The sequence below is a fragment of the Sminthopsis crassicaudata genome, chromosome 1 (assembly GCF_048593235.1).
Source record: "Sminthopsis crassicaudata isolate SCR6 chromosome 1, ASM4859323v1, whole genome shotgun sequence".
Lineage (NCBI taxonomy): Eukaryota > Metazoa > Chordata > Mammalia > Dasyuromorphia > Dasyuridae > Sminthopsis > Sminthopsis crassicaudata.
The window spans coordinates 210,304,027-210,325,779 of record NC_133617.1 but is presented as its reverse complement, the minus strand read 5'-3'; the positions used below and the strand labels follow the sequence as shown (position 1 = coordinate 210,325,779).

At 36.3% G+C, this 21,753-nt stretch overlaps 1 protein-coding gene across 1 annotated transcript; it reads right to left on the bottom strand.

Annotated features, from left to right (window-relative positions):
* Positions 1-567: 567 nt before the first annotated feature.
* On the bottom strand, positions 568-4,612 carry DSEL (dermatan sulfate epimerase like). Its single transcript, XM_074274205.1, has one exon. It carries the CDS (start codon positions 4,466-4,468, stop codon positions 815-817), a length of 3,654 nt encoding a protein of 1,217 aa, XP_074130306.1. The 5' UTR covers positions 4,469-4,612; the 3' UTR covers positions 568-814.
* Positions 4,613-21,753: the final 17,141 nt, after the last annotated feature.

The following is a 21,753-nucleotide window of genomic DNA, read 5'->3' as shown; positions in this document are numbered from 1 at the left end:
GGTAGAAGAATATAACAAGCAATGGTTGTGACTTTCAGGAGGCAAAGCAAATAGCAAAGGGATTTTGATTCAATAGCAATTCTAAAAAATAACAATCAGAAGGTCATAGCCATCATATCTATTCTTCAAAAGCAAATGATTCCTTATTACTTCTGAGATAAAGAAGTCTAAGGGGACATTTCTGGTGATACTTTCCCATCTTTCCAAAACACTAGTTTATATCTCTATACCTCTTGGGGATAGCATCCTGTCATATCTGATAGAAGCTTTCACTACTTCCCCACTCATTAAATGTTAGAGGGAGTAAGAGGAGAGTAAGCTCTATTGTGTATAATAAACACACTGGAGGGCCTTTTGAAAGAAGTGAGGATTTTTTTTTTTTCTAGCCCATCTTGAAAGTAGATAAAATTTGGGTAAAGCAGCATCACCAAGGATTCTAGGAGTTTCTGAGGTCCAGGGATAGAGGAATTATATTAGAATTTAAGAAATCAATTTGAATCCTCTTATTTTCCTCTTCCCTTGTATCCCCCCACCCCCAACCCAATCACCCATTCAAATCAAAACAAATTTAAAAAACAAAAACAAACAAAAAAACATTTAGCTGGTCAAGTTTCTGACAGAAAGGCAGCAAAAATTGTTTTAAAGTAAAAATAAATCCTGTGAGGCCAAATATGGTGTCTGTTTTTAAAATAATCTCTCTGTGCAAGTAACAGACTATACACACACATTTTACAAGAATAAACAAACTCTTCTAATTCTTATCCACAAATTGGGTTGGAAATCATTAGTGCAAATGACTGCCGACCTGCAGCATTCAGTCCGTAAACTTTGGATATCCTAGAAGATCCATTACTGTCCAGCAGATGTCTTCAATCAGTTTAATTTCTCCAGTAGGCATGTTTTGTTTCCAAACATTAATATTAGTTGGTGATATTTCCCCTTCGTAGGGAAGATAAAAAAGGTTTGTGGAAGTAGCAAACAATATTTGGTTTAAACTAGCAGGAGATAAAGGAATACCAAGAAAGGCAAAAATCCTTTCAGCTGTCTTCTGTGGGAAATTCACAATATCTTCAAACCTTACCAGCTGATAGTTGGTTGGCAGCAAATCCTTATTGATTCTCAGTGTTGCTGCTGTGTTTGCTAGCCACAAATGAGCCAGTAAGGACACTGGACTTGATTTGGGATCTGATAGCTCTTTCCTCAATGACTCATATTCAAGAGCATAGCCTGAATCCAGGTTACATTTGTCTTTATGTCTTTGTACCTTGAACAGCATAGCTAAGTGCTCAGGTACATTCTTTAAGGAATAAAGGCTTGGTTTGCTATTGTACAGCATTGAGTGGATCCATGCTCGAGGGTCCCTTACAATATACAATGCCCTCATGGAAGGACCTATAACTTCTTGAAAGAAATGAAGCTTTAATGTCCAGCTTCCACTGCTTAAACTGAGTACAGGACGTGCACTTGGGTAAAAGACAAGGTGTCTCCTTAAGTCTCTAATATATTCAGCGTCTCTCTCTAAAGTGCCTTTGATTCTACTTCTTTGTTCCAGCAAAGACTCTCTCCTTTTTAATTTTCTCTTTCTGTCTTTGTTAACTGTGGAATATTGAGTAAATTTACTCCTACTGGGTTCATGAAGATGAATGTTTTGCAAATGAAGTTTTGTGTCCTGGATTAAAGATTGCAGCCAGCCTCTGAGCAAACGGAAATGACCACTCTTGATATCTGACACCCTCCATTCACAGGCATCTACAAATGAGTCTATTTCAAATTCAGTTTCAGGGATATCAATGTAGGTTGTAGGGACTCTAATATACAGAAAGTCAGTGCTGTTGAAAAAGAGCTGTTTTAGGATTTCAGCTCCTGAACTGGGGAGTGAGGTAATGACAACATCTGGCAGAGCAATGGGGTGTCCTTCAGAGTGCTTGGCTCTTTTGCTTGTCTTGGCCTCTGTGCTTATCATGTCACTGCTCCATTTGGCACAGATAGGCTGTGTACAAGTACTCCACACATCTAACAATTCAATGAACCACAATATGATAACCATGATTAGGATCCAACGCATTAGTTTACTAAATGAAAGGTAAAACCTCCACTGAAAAGCTAAAATCATTAAACTTATACCCAAAATCAACCCCACTATCATGTTGATTTTAAAACCAAAGGGGAAAGCAATACTATTATTCTTTACTAATTTTTCTCTAGTTTCAGTGCCTAAACCAAAATGAGTAATATGCTCTTGATTTGCTACATTAGCAAAGCCACCAAATCCCAGATAATTGAACCTAGTCTTGAGATTTTGATAATCTGTTACAATGGAAACAATATGATCACTGTTGTTGACATTTAGTGAAATCTGAAGTCCAGATTTAGAATTATCAATAAATTTACAGTTGGAAACATTGACATAGGGTCCATGAAATATATAAGCAATTCTGCTTACAGTAGTTTCCATTTGAAATGTCACATTCACATACTGAGTCCACCGTTTCTTGAACTCAGCAGCTTGCTCAGCTTCCTGTATTGTCGCTATGGGGCTATTGCCATGATCATCAAACCAAAACATTTTATAATGGGCATCCCAAACATCCATCATGGCTCCATTATACTGGTTCATAAACTTGTAAGGGACATATTTAAAATCAATATCCAGATTATGAAAAAAGGCACTGACGGAATTAATTGGAGAGTCTTCTTCCTTCTCGATGTGATCCACAACAAGCAAAGTTTGGGAATTTAAGAGAAGCAAAGCACGATACACACTTTTCAGTTTCATTGAAGAAGAATAAGCAGTCACAGCTTCTCCACTCACAAATATCATTTCCCCTTGCTGGGAGGCTGTTATAATTTCTCCAGCGGCATCACCAACTTCTTCACCTGCCCATTTGAGCCACTGACCACATTCCCCAAGCTGGCCCTCCCAAGGTTGATTGCACTGGCTTGAAGGTGATGGGGCAAACACAAGAACATTGTTGAGGTGGCTTAACTTGGGTCCATAGAGGGCCTCAGAAACAAAAACTTGCCCATTTGGTGCAAAAGTAAAAGAGTTTTGGTCAGGGTGTTCATGACCTGGGTTAAAACTTCGCCAGCCATCAATCCAGGAATATGGCTGAAAGTGAACTATGTCATAAACTGCTCGGCCACCTAATTTCCCAGATTTAAAAGACACAAAAGTATTGGTTTGGGTGTTTGGCAGGCCAGCCCCATAAGTGATGACCCCCCAATTGGGGAATACATGTAACTTAGCAGTATCATAGTGAGCAGGAGGCTGTGGAATGAGCTCTGCATCATACCAAATATATTCAGTATGAAGAGTACTCCACCGTTGGGCAGTAGAAGGAACCATTGGGCCATCCTTAGGTCGATGCTTTCTAATTTGCTGAGCTAGCCAATTGCCAGCTCCACTCTTTAACACAAACTTGTCCAAGAATACCAATTGGCTCTCTGGCCCATAAAACCAGTTGTAGTTGGAATCTGCTATACCCACTGTTCTCTGAAAACCCGGTAAGAGTGTAGCAAAATAAAACCAAAAATGCATTTTTAACCAGTTGTTCTCAAGGTTATTGATATTAAAGTGGCGCTGGGCCAGGAAAACATACTGTGTGACAGATTTGGCAGTGTAACTTCCATAGGCTACACCTTCATCTAAAGAGCCATCCACAATATGATTGAGCAGAAACATAGTCTTTTCCATCACATCCACTACCACCTGTTTCCATATATTTGCTTCAGATCCTTTATCCACTCCAGTCACCAGGGCACCAGTAAGTAGTGCCAACATATTTGTGGCTTGATGGTTGTGGAGAAGTTGTTTTCCCCATGCACGGACTTTAGAATACTCATACATTTCCTCTGTGACAGCCCATATTTTGTCCAGGTATTTTTGTCTCCTATGATTATCAATTAAGTTGTATAAGAAGTCAAAGGCAGTAGCAAAACCAGTTAAGGAGTGACCGAGTGGCACCTCATCCCCTGGAGCATTCTCAACTAGCCAGTCTTTATAGCCAGCCATTCTATCCATGTATTCTAAGACAAATTCAAAGGCAGCTTTGTCATCTGGGCACAACAAACAATAAAATGCTAGGGGAGGGAGATTATTACCATAAATTTCATTCCACTTTGCAGCAAAATCAGCATGCTTGGGTGGAGGTAGGTAGTATGTTGGGTTGGACAGCATCACTGTAACTGCACTTCTGATAACTCTAAAAAGATGTAAATGGCTTGTGCGAGACTTTTGTCTCAGTGCTTGGATGTCTCTAGCATCAAAATATAAACTTGGATGGAAACTCCCTTTTTTCAGTTTTTGGTTGTGATTGAAATCTTGAACTTGCTGTGTCTTATATTGATCGATATCATCTGCAAAACCAGCCCATTCAGAATAATTGCTTATAGATTCTTCAAAACTGGAGTGAACAAACATCACTAACACTAACAGAAATAAGAAATGTCTTGTAAACATTAGCGCCATGATCCATTAGGCAGTTCCTTTCCTTCAGGCATACATGTCAAGCATATTGCTCATTACATTGACTCATCTATTGACTATAAAAATGTACATTTAAGGCCTTGATTAAAACAAATGTGATCTTCTCCTGTGAGATTCAGTCAATGCACAATTCATTCAAAATAAGTGAAGTCAGGAGAAGTGAGAACTTATATTCTCTATCTGTGTGCCTGACACAGTTATACATACTACCATTTAAACTCCAGGAACTTGAAAGCCAAATAACCTTGTCACAAGATATGTAAAGAATTATTTCCTCTATTCCACAAGACTTGAGTTTATATCACTAGCTGAAAGTACATACTTTTGAAAAAAAAAATAAATGTTCCAAAATATGAAGTCATTATTACACTAGTGATGAGGTCACCACACATGCTAATTTGATTTCTTTCTCCTTTTTCACAGATTCAAGTAAAGTACTGAATTCCCTACAGTGAACTTGGTGGTTGGAATTACTATTCCTTTCTTTTCTGATTTTACAGCCTTCATGCTTTGAAATCTATCTTTTCTTACTTTTAGAGAAACAAACAGCATTGAACAATTTTCACAAGTCCTTCTTAGATGCCATAACTGCAGGTTTTCTAGCCTCTGTTGACTGCTCTCTGAAGATTTGTTTCGTCAATATATTATGACAAAAATCATGCATTTTTCATGTCTTCTTTTATTAAAGTCATCTGTATAGTGCATTACAACCTGTGAAACCTGACATTTTTTTTTTCTTTTTAGTCACCTGGGTATTTCTCCTCTGCCCATCATGAAGCCCACCAGCCAAATGAGAGAGAAAGAATCACTTTCAACAAGGTAGTTATTTTTCTTTTCTTTTTTTTCTCTTCCTTGTGCATGGCAGTCCTTTCTGGGGAAGAAACAAAACAAAAAATGTTTTCTGAAGCTACAAATACATTAGAAATGTGTTTAATTCTTTTTTGAAAAAAAATTACAATTTTCCTTTTCAATGAATTCACTGCAGGGAATAGCTTCAGAGAAATTTAAGAATAATGTCAATGTCTGCTTTAAAATGTTGCTAGAATCCCTTTCCTCTTTTAACATTGTAATTTAGCCATTCATATTATTCCCACACACACACCCAAAACATATGCACATATACAATAAGCATGCAATAAATGTTAGTTAATATCAAACCACAAGCTATAAATTTTCTGATTCAGATTGATATTGTAGCTGGCTTGTTCTGGTTGACAATATAACTTAGAGAGTCCCTATATAAAAGTTTATAAAATTATTGAAATGGGAAACTGTGCTCTCTCACCTATAGAATTGTTCTTCTTTAACCCCTCAGAGGCACAAAACTCGCAACAAAGCTTAAATTCACTAGGGCCTCACTATTAGATGTTTGCTAAATATATCAAATTAAGTGGAAATTAAAAGTTCAGGTAATTAAGTATTAGCTAATGCTTTACAAAGGTGCTGTTCTTTGGCCCCACACACACCCAAAGCTGCCTTAATAAACACTACCATACAACTGATACTGCAAACAGTCAGAGACGGAGGAACATTTCTGTCCCCTCATACCTGTAGGCTTACTATGTATTCTTCTGGACTACCACGAGAGGGTACTATAAACCAGTATGAAAGAGAAACATCTCCCTTTGCCTTTCTTGAGGGCTGGAGAACTTAACCAAGTTTCTCTCGCCAACAAGTCTCTACACTGCAAAAGTCATTTACAAGAGGAGTTTCCTGAACCATCCCGCCTCTAGCATTTAAAATTCTTCCCAGGTGGGGGGGAGGGAAGAGGGGAAGCCTCTTTGTTGTCTATTCCCTGGATGAGAGTGGAGAGAGGAAGGGTAATTCTTCCTCCAAAATCCTCTTACCTTAGGCAGGTCAGGATGGGAGGGTCCCAGGAAGCACTGAGTTTCTGGGATTTGGGGGAAGGGAAGTCAAAGCAAACTCATTCCCGAGGAACTAAAGGACAGCATCGATTTCCTTTCCTGGACATCGAGAGCATCCCAGATGGTCTCCCGGGCTTCCGAGTGAAAAGGTCCGGCTTTCGGCGCCACAAATGTGAAGAGGGTTTAGGAGATTGGACCAGGACGCTTCATAGGCTTTTTCCCAAACGTCTGGGCTTCGTTTCTGTCCCATACGTCATGCTATCCCTTCCCCCTTTAAGCCCAAACGGATCCAGTCACCCCACTCCGTTAAAACTGCTTCCAGAGAGAGGGTGGGAAGACAGCAAGAAGCAGCCCCAACAGCTAAAGGGATTCCCCAGATGGAGACCCTCACAACTCCTACCCCACTTTGGAGAAATCCAGCAAATCTCTTATGTTTTGTTCCGGTATTTTGAGGAGGCAGATCCTCGGAGATGCCCTCTGGCTGCCGCCGCCTCCGTCGCTTGGCAGCTTCTTCTGACTCCTATCTCCGGATCACGGTTTCCAGCTCAGGGAGTCGGCTTTTCCCCAAAGGCAAGCGCTGCCCTCCGAGCTTCTTGCCTCCGCCACCACCTTCTCCACGTCAGTTTGAAGCTCACTCGGCCAAGCTCAGAGTTTAGAGAACGAGAGAGGCTTGAGGGACAGAGAAGGGGCGAGGGAGACCGAAGGGAAAGCAGCAGCATTGCCAAGGCGGACCTAGGGGCGGGGCTGGCGAGGCAGCTCCCCTGGATCCTAAAGCTCCGAGGCTTCTTCGGGTCCAGCTGTTTCCCAGCTGCTGCTGCTCTTCTTACTGGACCTTTTCCCGCGGGGAATCACAGACTGCCACCGCAGCAGCAGCTCTTCTGGGCGGAGTGGAAAAGGAGGAGGGAAGTTTGGCTGGGAGCGAATGTTTGGGGAGTGTCGTTATCCAGAGAGGCAGTGGAGAGAAGCCGACCAGGGGTTACTGCTACCGAAAATTTCCTGCATTCCTAAGTTCGATCTGACGGAATGGAGAAAGAGCATCATTTATTAAGGGGAGTGGAAGAGAAGGAGTGTGTAGCGGGGTAGGGGTGGGGGATTCGTGCAGTTATAAAACATGAAATAGGAAAAAAAAAAAAAAACAGGAAAAAATCGACGTTATGAGAGGGAAAGACGAGCTTTGTGTATTTGGGGAAAGAAGGATTGTAGGGTGATGACTAAAGGAGGTGGAAATTCCTTAACGCGGTTAGACATAGGGACCTGTTTTTAATTTAATTTTATTATTTCTATTATTATTTTGCAGGAAATAGTGCCTGAGCTGCTCTTGTTAACAGCAAAAGGTAGTTACTCCCAGAACTGACTGCTTAGTGCAGCAAAATAAAGATGTTCAGGAGATTTTTTTTTTTTTTTTTTTTCTTTCCCTCAAGAATCAATGCTGTTAAGGCCAAGGTGGAGGAAGGGGGAAGGATTTCGCCAGATAAACTGATGAAAATTATTTTCCGAGTTAGGACAAAATATGACAATATGGAATGAATACAGCCCCTTAATTTCTCTCCTGCAAAGATTCTTTTGAAAATAAAATTTAAAACTCTTCCAAAATTGGAAGAAAAAAATTAATTTGCTTCAAATGTTGAGGTTTGTACATCAAAATGAAGACAATGGCGGGATTGGGGGTGGGGGGGGAAGCAAACAGTATGACACTGCTATTAAAGGTGCATAGAACAAGTGAAAGAAAAGAGCTCTGAGCTCTGAGGCAACTGAGGGACCTAGTACATTCCTCATCCCTTAGGTCTTTGATAATATTATATCATTCTCCACAGAAGTTATTAAAGAACAGCTGCTTATTAAGTGGATTAAAGGTCACTGTCTTAACTGGTAATTTATTCAATAGTGAATTTATTGAGTAATGATAGAACAGTGACACTAAAGCATATGGCTTCACTAAGACACAATCTTAAAGGATAAGTATTTTGTGGTTGCACTTCATCTAAAGGTAAATGTCTTATATTATTCAAGTAGAAATAAATACTGCTATTAATTAATATAGGAATTGCTTGCAATAGCTTCCTAATGGTTCTCCTTCCTACAATCCACTCTCCATGTGTGAGCCAAAATGATCATCCTAAAATATGGCATTCAGTCATTGGCAAACATTCATTAAGAACTCTTAAGTGCAATGTACTGTTTTGATCAGGTTAAAGTCTCCAATAGTTCCCCAGTGCTTATAAAATAAAGTTCAGGTAACATTCTATCATTCTACTCTTTCTACATTACATGACCTTCTCTCCTTATTGCTTTTTAATTCCCTGTACAAATTTTCCACTCAGATTTAATCTAATCTACTCATTGTCTCCCTGAGCACACTTTAAGCTTTTCTATTTCTTTGCCTGCCTCTTCATTTTCCTCTGCTTGGAAGACAGGATTCAAGACTGGAAGGAATCTTAAAGATCATTCTAATCCAAGACTATCATTTTGCAGGTGAAATTTGTTTAGGCAGTAATTCTGGGGGAAAAAAAAATCTATGAGTTTTAGGGGACTTCAAAATCAATATGAAAAGTGTGATGTGGCAGCTCCAAAAGCTAATGTGATCTTGGGCTGCATTATGCAGGACATTGATTCTGGAAACAAAGGGACGATAAGTCCTACTGTCTTCTTTCAAACCTAATCTGGAATTTTGTGTTCAGTTCTGGACAACACAATTTCAGAAGGATGTAGTTGGGGAGTGTCTAGAGCAGTGGTTTTCAAACTTTTTAAATAGGGGGCCAATTCACTGTTCCTCAGACTGTTGGAGGGCTGGACTATAGTAAAAACAAAAACTCACACTCTGTCATCACCCCTCAGCCCATTTGCCATAACCTGGTGGGCTGCATAAACGTCCTCAGTGGGCTGTATCTGGCCCCGGGGGCTGCAGTTTGAGAACCCCTGGTCTAGAGTTATCCAGTAGAGAAAAGTCTTGAATCTTTGTCATATGAGGATCAGTGTGAATGAATTGGAACGTTTAGCTAGATAACAAGAAGAGGGATTATGCAAGATGATAACTATGTTGAAATATTTCAAGGGTTGTTATGTGAAAAATGGATTATATTTATTCTCTCTGATTTCAAGTCAGGTCAAGTCAAGAAGTTATTAAACACCTATTATATACCAGGTACTATAGCACTGAAATAACAAGAAAGAGAAAACAATATTTAAAAAAAAAGTAATCCTTGCTTTCAAAGAACTCAAAGTTTAATAGGGGAGATAACATACAACCACATATAAGCTAAATATACATAAGGTATCTTGGGGATATTCTCTGAGGGAAGGTAGTTAAAATGAAGCTGGTATTCTAGTTGAGGCTTGAAAAAGCCAGTAAAAAATAAAGCAAAAAAGAGATAAAGAGTTCCAGGAATGGGGGACAGCCAGTGAAAAAAAGATATCTGGAGTTAGAAATGGTATGACTTGTGTGAGAAGACATTGTCCCTGGATTGAGGAGTCCAATAAGGTAGCTAACGTTAAAGATTAGAAAGGAAAAAAAGGGCTAGGTTAAGATGAGCTTTAAAAGTCAAAGAGAAAATTTTGTTTAATCCTGGAGGTCACAGGGAGCCATTGTTGAGAAATGAAATTGACTTGTACTGTAGGAAAACCAATTTGAAAACTGAGGGGAAGACTGGCATGTGAAAAGACTTGAGTTATTAAAACTAATATGATCATCATGCTATTAAAGTAATCCATACCTGGAGTACTGAGGGCATGAATCAAGAGGATGGCAGTGAAAGGGGAATGAAGAGAGATGTTATGAAGGTAAAAACAACAGTTAGAAGACATTACCTCCTGAATAAAGATTCAGAAAAAGGAGATTAATAAATTAGTGTTCAGCTAAGTATGACATGGACAAACAACAGTGTCAAAAGTCAAAAATAGAGAGAAGAGAGTACTAGAAAGAACAGGACTATTAAGCATGTCAAATATTGAAGAAAAGTCAAGAAGAATGAGAATGGAACATAGGCCAATTTTGAAATTTAAAAATTAGTAACAACTTTGCAAAGAATAGCTTTAGGTGAATGATGAGGTCAGAAGCCAAATTGTAGAGAGTTAAAAGAAGACTGAGAGGAGAAGTGAAAGTACCTGCTGTAAATGGTTTTCTTAAGGAATTTAGCAAAAAAAAAAAAAAAAAGAAAAAATGAGAGAAGAAATGTAGCACAATATCTGCAAACAGTGATAAATGGATCAAGTAAACTTTTTTTTCGAAGATATGGAAAATACGGGCATGTATTTATATGCAGAATGGAAGCAGACAGTAGCCAGGAAGAGACTGAATGTGAGAGAGTGAGGTTAACAAAGAGGACAATCTGCTGGAAAAAATGGGATGAAATAGGATAATTTGCACATGTAGAAAAGTTTGCTTTAGCAAGGATAGGGCCAGCTTTTCATGTGAGGAAAAAAGTAAAGAAGGAAATAATAGTAGAAGTTAATGTGAAGTGATGTGAAATGATAGGGAGGGGAAAAAAGGGAATTCTCAGTGAATAGCCAAAAAGATTTTTTTTTCCTTTACAGTAAAATATAAAACAAGATTCTCAATTGAGAGGGTGGTAGTATTTGGCAAGGGGAACTGTGAAACTATTCAGCAGGGATTTTTTTAAAAGGTTGTAAAAGCTTCTGTAATGAGTAAATTGTAAATCTAATATGAGATGTAAAACAATTGTCTTGCTACAGTGAATGCCATGTTGATATTAGATAACCTAAATATGTAATGGGCTTAGGAAAATTAGAAGGCTCACTTTTTTGGTCCAAATGGCTCTGAATAATCATTGTCTTATGAGAAATATCAACATTATCACATCATCTTAAATTTTTAGAAGAAAGGTTAGGAGAAATTGGTCCACAGTTAGTCAATGGAAAAAATACAGATATTATCACCAAAGTCTTATAATTCTTCCACTAATTTTTGAGACAATGAACTTTGAACAATACTCTATGCAAGGTTGAGAAATAAGAAAGTTGACATATAGATGAAACTGTAGCTTAGAAAGTTAACCATTGATAGAAAGCAAAGAAATTATATTGAAACATGGAGAAGAGCAAGGGATTTTCATGTTTTCTCAAAATGAACAGCCCCAATTATTCCTGCTCTTAACTAAGAAAAAACCTATAGAGTTAGTTAATTATGAATTAGGCATCTAATCACAAAAGTGATGACCTACATACCAAATTAATGGGCATGAAAAACCTTTATGAGATGTACCAAGAGACACATGCAGCAGTTGGTAACTACAGAAATATAGAAGTTATTTTGATGTAAAGTGTACTGCCAATATAATTTATGACTGAAGATTTCATTTTTTATATAAAAAACACATGTGTATACATATGTACATATATACACACACCCATTAAATCTATATAGTGCTTTTCTTTCTATGAATTTAAAACACTCTACAAAAAACTTTTTCATCTATCTTCATAATACCAATCAATAATAAGTGAGAAACAGGTATTATCTTGTTTTATTGCTGAAGAAACCAAGTTATGAAGAAGTAAAGCAATTTGCTGAAGATCACAGTGCTACAACTCCCCTGAACAGAGACTGGAAAAAAAAAAAAATCCTTTTATTTTAAGCATACTACAGAGTACATGTTACCATTCCAGAGGTGGAGATATATCTAGGTGAAAAGTTAATCCAAGTGACATCCAGGGCTGGGATGCCTGCCAAAAAAAAATTAAGGGAGTTCCTGCAACAAGTTTTTGTCTTAAATTAAGTAAATTTGAGTTCTGAGCCTTGGAACATAAGGTAAATACCATAGCACTTTACACCAAGAAAAAAATACAGGCAATAAAACATGCCATGACACTACATAAAGTCACTAAACTGAGATCTTATTTGCCTGTGATCTATTATTATGGTAGATTCTTACTGAATTTAGCAACTATTGCAAATGCTGGACCAGTGAATAGTCATTCTGAGTTAAGCACCTATCCCAGCATTCTTTATGCTTCTAAATCTGGGAATTTTTGTTGTTGAATTGTTTTTAATCATGTCTAACTCATCACCCCATTGGGGATTTTCTTGGCAAAGATATTGGAGTGGTTTGCCAATTTTTTTTCCCCTCGGGTTCATTTTCCAGACAATAAAACAGACAAATAGAGTCAATGACTTGCCCCGGGTGACATAGCTAGTAAGTGTCTGAGGTCATATTTGAATTGAGGAAGAGAAGTCTTCATGACTTCAGATTTGGTACTCTATCCTTTGTGCCACTTCGCTGTCACTAAATCTGGAAATAGGCTTTGATATTTATATCTATCTATCTATCTATATCTATCTATCTATCTATCTATCTATCTATCTATCTATCTATCTATATATCTATATACATATATGTATGCCTGCATATATATAAGTTGAATTGGTTTCCAAGGCCAAATTAATTTTATATTGATCCATTCTCTAGATCTGTCAAAAATAGCATTTGTAATAGGCTTTATCAATATAGCATCAATGAAATTGAGAGAAAAAAAAAGTTGCAAAGCTTAAGCTGCATTTCATTTTTTCACAATTTGATGACATGGAAGTATCATTCAGATGAGAACTTAAAGCAATGAGTGAATTCTGGAAATATTTATTTTCTTGCTATTTATTTGAATGTAACACTTCTCATCCTGACAAGAATATCACCTGCAGAGCTGCTAATGAAATTTGGCTAATGTAATTTCCTTAGTTTGTTCATCCAGATGTAGGAGAGTAGGTGTAACAGGTAGAGAATTTAGGAAATTCTAACAATTCTACTGACAAATTCTTTAGAAGATCTGTGTTCTTATAATATGGATAAATAGCATGTTTCTAACAGTAAATTAAAATCATTATTTGTATCATTTTATATAAAATTTAAAAGAAATATTGAATAAAATGCAACATGGAACAATATTAATCAGAACTGAATGACTTCTCAGAATCCTTTCTCTGACTCTTGATTCTACAGTGTGTTTAACTTGGTCTAGTCAGATAATCCTGCTTTCTACGCATATTAATTGGGTGACCAAGTGGGAAATCACTTAACCTTCATAGTCTAAGGAAAATCCTTAAGGTTTACAATCTTTCTTTCCATATTGCAATCTATGTTTAAAAAAATGGCTCTCTTTTCATATCAGAATTTTTATGCTATTAAAAGACAAAACATATTGTTAATATATAATAATACAAAAATATTTTAGGCATTTCTGAATTTCCAAACTTTTTTCTGTGTTGTCTGCTACATTTTGGGATTTTGGGTCTTACAAAGTACTCCAATATGATCAATCAGCTGAGAGCAACCTAAAGAGATTACAATTGGGGAGGGGGGGAATAGATTGTATGCAGCTGGGACTACTGAGATATTCTCTGGAGAGGTGAAATCTGTCCCAGTCCGACCCAGTCTGACCCAGTCTGACCCAGTCTTAATCTTAGTGGAAGAGTATAAGAAACTAGAGGGCCACCAGGAGGATAGTCAAAGATGGAACGTCTTATTTCCAGTCCTCTCAGCCCTTATAAACCTTGGCACAATTGCATCATTACAGCATACTGAACATCACCATGTTAAGTACTAAGTACATTTATGAACTAGAGAACCATCATCTTGTATGGAAAGGTGAAGAACTTTCAGATTAAGCACATATTGATCAGAGACTGTTAGTTAAAGTAGGTCAGGCCTATAAGCCCCAGTCATGTGAAGGCCTAGGCTGCATTCCATTGTCCAAAGAAGGGATTAAAAACATATGTAGCCAAAGAGGCTGTATATCACCTTGTCTACTACATTCCACTGACCAAATAGGGGAATACAGAGTTATGTGACCAATCATAACATATAGAGGGTAGGATTTTGGAGGTTATTTGTCTGAAATGTATAAAAGCTGTGAACATTTTCAAGGGAGTGGCTCTCTCCTGCTGTGAATTTGGCTCACAGACCAGGATGGGGTCTGCTTCTCGAGATTCTAATAAAAAATTCTGCTTTCTATGAGTGATCTCTGAGTAGTCATTTTTGGATAGAATTTTCTATCCCTCACAATCTCATCAATTGCACTGAGTTAACACCTTGTTGTAAATATCCTTTTTTCAATTATACTTCTCCAGAATTCCAGCCGTACACCAAATTTTTGAGGTCCCTTTCCAAAATCAACAAAATGATGCAATGATATGAAAGTGAATTGGATTTAATAAGGGTGAGCTGTGAAAGGCCACTTGTCTTACATTTCCATCCAGACCTATCTGGGTCCAGTGGCAAGATATAGATCAGGATGGCTAGAGATGGTCCTGGATGCAATGGGCGACCTTGGCCTTTTTAAACTAAGGTCTTCAACAGGTCTTAGTATGACTCAATGGACTTCCTTATGAAACTGATAAAATTTCATTTCACCCATTCCAACTTCCCTCAAATAAGCTAGATAGGTTCATAAAGTCTGTGGCCAGTTAATTTTTGGTCAAAATAAAAAAAAAAAAATCCAATAAAATCATTCGGGATTACAAAATGAATAGTCATTGTATGGAAGCACTTAATCAAAAACTGATTATAATAGATAATAGGCTTTCAGAGGATCACCTTCCCCTCTCAAAGCATTATAAAAAAGTTGGTTATACTCTCAGAAGACTTGTTCCCTTTGATTTTACAAAGTGCTATTAGGAGAGGACAAGAAATTTACCTAACATCAAAAAACAGTAAAAGTGATTTATCACCAGGGAGTGGGGGCGGGGGGGGGGGGGAGAAAGTATAGTCAGTAGAAATCATGTTTGCTTTGCCTGAATATTGAATACAAGAACATTTTTCATGAAACCTTACTTCCTGCTTCTGTGGATGAATTTAGAATTATCTAGTCAGTGTGATCCTAGAATAAAGACTTATACCAGAGACTGGAGACTTCAAAAGAAATTCAAAATGTTGAAGTACACCAAAGATGTTGGGATACGGGAGCATAGGTTGCAATGTTGTCTCTGAAATAATTCAGTCTCAAATTGTCTCTAAATCAACCAAGTACATTTACCAGGCATTTACTTGGAAGCCTCTCTCCTTAACAGAGAGCTTCTGCCCTCCCTGAAGACCTTCTCCTTTACAGAAAGGGAAAACCCAAAAGAGTGAGAAGAAAGATTACTTAGAAAAGGGAAAGTAAAAACAAACAAACAAACAAACAAAACCACAGGAAAATTAGGCAGACCAGGAAAATTGCATACTTTTGGACAGTCTGAGATAGAAAAATCCCTATGATTGGATTTAGTATGCATGGGAAAAGGGGAAAGGGGTGTGTGTGTGTGTGTGTGTGTGTGTGTGTGACAGAGACAGCCAGAGAGAGAGAGACATCAGAGAAGAGACATAGGATTGCTAGAGCTGGGCAGCTGCTAAAATGTCATCACAAATTCATGAAATTCTAAATCCAAGAATTCAGGGATTTCCTGATGTACATAGCTCCTTTTAGAAAGAACAAAACAGTCTATGTGAGACCTGCAAAAGATTTTACTTAGAGAACAAAGCCAGTGACTTACTTGATTAGTGCAGGTGTGGTGAAAAAGAGTTTGCTTGTTTTGCAAGTTCCACAATGTGTTTATTTTCAAAACTATGAGTCTTGAAGAAACAAGTTCTATGTGGGGAAAAATAAAAAGGGGTTCTTATTAGAATGACAGACAATTGACCTATCAGAAATCTTGAATATAGTTTTCTTCATAGAAGAGTGGGAGAACTGATGGACTATTTGAAAACTTTTTTCTTTGTTTTGGCATGGGCTACTGTGAATCTTGTGGATTTTCTGTGGAGTGAAATAAAGACTGTCTTGATCCTAATAACCATTTTTCCCCTTGAATGCCTGTATATTCACAAGTAATACCAATGTAATTTCACTATTTGTCCCTCATGCCTAGAATCCTCTCCTTCTTCATCTCAACCTCTTGGATTCCCTGGCTTCGTTTAAATTTCAACTTCTGCAAGGAGATTTCCCAAACCTCCTTAATTATATGCTTTCTTTTTGAGATAATCCCCAATTTATCTTACTTGTTTTTAGGACATGCCAAGTACAAGCTGTACTGGTTTTCTTATGTATATTTTCCAACATTAAATTCAAGTGGGCGGAAGTAAGTGGAAAAATTGACCCTTGTGGTTGGGTTTACAAGATTAGAACCTGTTCACTTGATTCTATAGTGTTTGAGGAAAGTTGAGCCATACACATACATGCAAACATATCTTCCCACTATCTGGAAATTCGAGGAGAGATTATTTCTTTACTTCAAGGCTTGGAATCCTGTTAAAATATATGTTTTGTTGCATGGTTCTCTAAGTTCTCAAAGAAATCTAAAATTAAAAGTGAAAGTTTCAGTTTATAAAACCATAGATATAGGTCAAACATGTTGGTGTACACCTATAGTTATAGGTATGTTTACCAGGAAATCTGAGACTGATGTATCACTTGAATTCAAAATTAGAAGACTAAAACCAATCAGATGTCCACACTAAATCAATATCAGCCCTGATAGCAGATGGCTATCAAGCTTACTAAGGAGGACTGTACCAGCATAGATAGGTCAGGAAAAAAAAAAAATGAGCAGGTCAGGACTTCCATGTGGATTAATACTGGGATTCATCAAATTAGTGCTTATTATGTATCCAGAATGGATAAGATTGTAGACCCAAAGACCCAATCTTAAAATAATAATCATAAAAATGATGCTTTATTTATAGCACATTCAAAGCACATCATGTTTATAGAGCAAATAAGTGTTCAACATATATTTCTTTGAATTATTCTATTTCTTTTTTTTTTTTTTTTTTTTTTTTTTTTTTTTTCTGAGGCTGGGGTTAAGTGACTTGCCCAGCTTAACATTAACACAGCTAGGAACTAGGCAGTGTTAAGTGTCTGAGATCACATTTGAACTCCGGTCCTCCTGAATTCAGGGCTGGCACTCTATCCACTGTGCCACCTAGCTGGCCCAAATTATTCTATTTCTTGAGTAATTTGTGTCAATAGTCCCTAGCATTAGTATGAATTATCAAAAAGTTGGCTACACTGAAATTATTTTAATCAATTGCTATATACCACTATATACTATATCATTTTTGTAATTAATTTCTTTAGTGAAAGTCATCACAAAGCTTATTAGAATTTTCTTTTAAATCACTAATTGGTTGTTGAGATTTAAAATACCCATTAAAATGGACTACTCAAAGTTCTTTTGTTTTCATTCTGCCATTATTCATCTCTGTCTTTGAACATATCATTTTCAGCATTTAATATAGAATTTACCCCCTTAAAAATCTTTCCTTTTAAGGATTAGTTAAGGATCAGTTCAGCAATGAAACTTCCTATAATCCTACTGTAGAACTGATTCCACTCTCTTTGAAGCTTTCAGTATACTCTGACCTGCTCTATAGACTTAATTATTTTTTAGCTTATATTATATTTATCTATGAACATGATTTGTCATCCATTAAATTTTTAGGAGGTTAGATTCATAATGTAAGGAGATTTGACATAATAAATGAATGATTTCTTCAGTATTTGAACCTGAAGTTTGAATATCTGAATATCACACTAAACCAAAAATGACCAAATCATTTCCTGTAGTTGTGAGAAAGAGACACTGAGATAATAACTGAATTTCATTCCTTTTCTGGCTGCTCCTAGCAAAATGCAAACTCCATGAGGAGAAAGAAACTTTTTATTTGTGTTCATATCCCAGTACATAGCACATTTCCTTGCTCAAAATGGGCTCTTAAAATTATCTTTATTAGAAAAAAAAAACTTGCTAAATTTCACAAAAGCAATTAGTATAGTATAATATAATTCATATGGGTCAGGACACTTAGTTTCAAATTCTATTTCAGATGGTCTCTGTGAGATCATGTGCCAATTAGTTACTTAACTTCTTAGTTTAGTCAACAGCAAAATAAAATCTCAAAAGGCTGTTGTGTAAAAAGTGCATTGCAAATTTTAAAGCATGGTGTGAACATAAAAATAAATATTTTTCCATACGTGTGTCATTTATCATTCAATGATATTAAGCTAATACTTATTTTTGCTATGAAACAAATTATTTGGGACGATGGTTTACGTAGTCTTCAGTCTTACCTGCTATAAAGCAAATTTGTTTTCCATAATTGTATATTTGTCTAAATTTTAAAAAAGAATCACTTTATTGTTATCTAACATGATTTGTGATAATGCTAACAAATTTATATAGCAATTTATTGTATTATTTATGAAGTACTTGCACATATCCACTATGAGGCTCATAAGGGCCCTATGGTGATAGTCAGGAAAAAATGTTATTTTAGAGCTAATAGCTCATATTTACATAACACTTACCCATTTACAGCATACTTTTTTTTACAGCAGGATCTGAGAAGTTAAGTATGACCATCATTACTATCCCAGTTTCTCAGATGAGAAAACAAATCTCAGAAAAGTTAAATGATTTATTTCAGGTCACTTAGATGATACATGGTACAGTAGGAAGAGGAGCACAAACATTTCAGTTGTAAGTGTTCTTTCCACTATTCTTTACCATTGTTAACAGATGATATAAGATAACAAATAGCTAACATTACCGATTTTCACAAATTATTCTTTCTTGGTAGATCCTTTTTTCAATATATGGCTTCTAATGAATGAAAATAATGTACTGAAGATAGAAAGGCAGGGCAGTCCCTGTTTTCAAGGAGCTCACATTCTAATAGGAAAGATAAAATGCAGTAAGTATCATCTATAACTCAAATATCAAAGTCCTTAGGGTGCACTGGGAAAGTAAATGATAGCCTATCTTCTTTAATATCATTTTTATTGATAAATTCATATAGTTCTAATGAATCATTGATAATGTCACAGATTTTAATATTGCAATTTTATTTCTTCCAGATCTTCAATTAAATATATTTTTTAAATGTGGGTTAAGTTTTATTATCTCAAGTAGTTTTCTGAAAACAAATTAAGATTGGAGTTATTATTCAATACTTTTGTTATTTCTGCAGATACCATACATTCTACAGGGCTATAAAAAGACACTGTCTTAGATATTGCTCAGTGACTACATAACACTATGCAATGTCCTATATACTCAGTTGTCCACTAAAGCTGTGTTGAATTGATTTTGGTGATGAACAATCAGTTTTCAGAAATCAGTTTTAGAAATGCAACTTTTTTCCATAGATAATACCTTACCTGGAGTTCCATATAACAATGAAATCACAGGGCTGGTTAATACAAATGTGAATTATGAAATATGCTTGTCAATAATATTAAATCACATTCAAAAACTCATTCTAGCAAGCATATAAGTATTAACATTGTATTTAAAAGATTATGTTGAACTCTGGTAATAAAAATTCCAAAATATTAATCACTATTTTAAGGAGGTCACTCTATCTATCTACCTATGTTTCTACCTATCTATCTACCTACCTATCTATGTATTTGACTTTAAGTCTGGGGGAAGTAGAAGCACTTAATCTCTAAATAAATAGATAGATAGATGAATGGATAGAACAAAAGATAAATAGGAAAACTCTGGAGGTTATAAAATGGGGGCAATGATGATAGTTAATAAAAACAATTTGATGGTTGAGTGGAAGATAGACTGAAATGGGGAGAAAACTGTGTCAGAGAGACAACTAGCAATTTACTGGAAAAGTACAGGTGTGAGAGAAGGTAGGCATATATTAGAATATGGTAGTGTCAGAGAAAAATACATATACAAGAATTATTTTGAAGACTGAAACAAATTGACAAATTATAAATAGGAAGTTAGAGGGAGTGATAAACCAAGGGAGATATCTAGGTGGTAAGCCAGGGTGACAGAAATCTAAAAGTGAAGAGAGACTGGATTTAGGGGTATAAATAATGAGTTCAATTTGGAGATGCTGATTTTAAGAAGTCTATAGAAAATCTTGATCTAGGTGATGTCTTAAAAGGATTTGGAGATGTGAGAGTGAAAGTTTGGAAAGAGGTTAGTATTGAGGTCAAGTAGATCTAAGAGTTTCCTACGTAAATGAAACCATGGAACTTTTGAGGGAGAAGAAGAGAAGGCCTAGGACAGGCTTAGAGAAACTCAAATGTTAGCAGGTATGATTTAGATGAAAAAATAGCAAAGGACATACACAAAGAGCAGTCAGATAGAAAAACTGGGATATCACACTGTCATGAAAATTCAAAGATAAAGAGATAGTGATGGAGAAAAGGATGATTGATAGTATTAAAGACCTCAAAGAGGTCAAGAATGATAAGATTTCAAGAAAGATTATTTGACTTGGCAATTAAAGATCACTGGCAATTTTGGAAATAGCAGTTTGAATTTGATAGTCTTACAGTCTGCAATCAAATTGCAATGAGTTAAGAAGATATTGAAAAAAAAGAGGAACCTAATATAAATTATCTTAATGAGTTCAGCTACAAAAGGGAGGCGAGGCACTGACAATAACCGCTAGGAGGAATGGACATATTAATTATTTTTGTTTGTTTGTTTTCCAAGAATAGGGATAGACCTTGACATATTTGTAGGCAGCAGCAAAGCAGCTGGGAATAATTATATATGAGTGATAAAACAGGGATAATGTTCTTACCAGTCTGCCAGAAAGATGGGAAGGATTGGGATCTTGTACATGTATAAGATTTTGCCTTATCAGAGACAAGGACCATGCTGCTAAGTGAGACAGGAATAAAGAATGAATGCACAAGTGTCTATAAAAATCTAGCTAAGCATCAAGCTACATATCTCTTCTAATTAATCATCCAAGTGTATTCTATCCAGTTTTGAGTGCCAGATTTTGTGTGGGAATTGATAAACTGCAGCAAATTAGAGAAGGTGCTCCTCAGGAGGAGGTAGACTTCTCATTACCCAAGACCCTTATGAGGATAATTGCTTGTTATGTCATAGATTCCTATTCAGGTAAAGATTAGACTAAATGACCTTGGAGATCCTACAATATTCAGATACTCTGAATTTTGAGCTTTACATAAAGGTTGGATTATATTCTCTTTACAAATTACATGAGTTTCACCTAGCATGAGTCATTTATTTTCTTATCTATAAATAAAAGTGGGCCAGATATTAAAAACTCTTTGAATTCTAAGATCATAGTCCAATTCCCTTATCTATTTTATTTATTTATTCATTATTATTTGCAAGGTAATTGAGGTTATTTGTCCAGGATCACACAGCTAGTTAATGTTAAGTGTCTGAGGCCAGATTTAAACTCAGATCATCTGAACTCCAGGGCTAATAGTGCCCTATCTACTGCACTATCTAGCTACCTCTACTTTTTTTTTTTTTTATAAATTAAAAAGTGAGCCATGGAGACGTAAAAGAATTGCACAATTCACTTAGCTAGTGTGCAGACCTTGAAGTAGAACAGAAGTCTTATTACTCTCAGTCTAATGATCTTAAAATGATACCATCTACAAGTATTATAGGTGTTACAGGAATAA

Bases quoted from the DNA above. Each gene is read 5' to 3' on its own strand.
- DSEL (XM_074274205.1), bottom strand. From the start codon at position 4,468: ATGGCGCTAATGTTTACAAGACATTTCTTATTTCTGTTAGTGTTAGTG.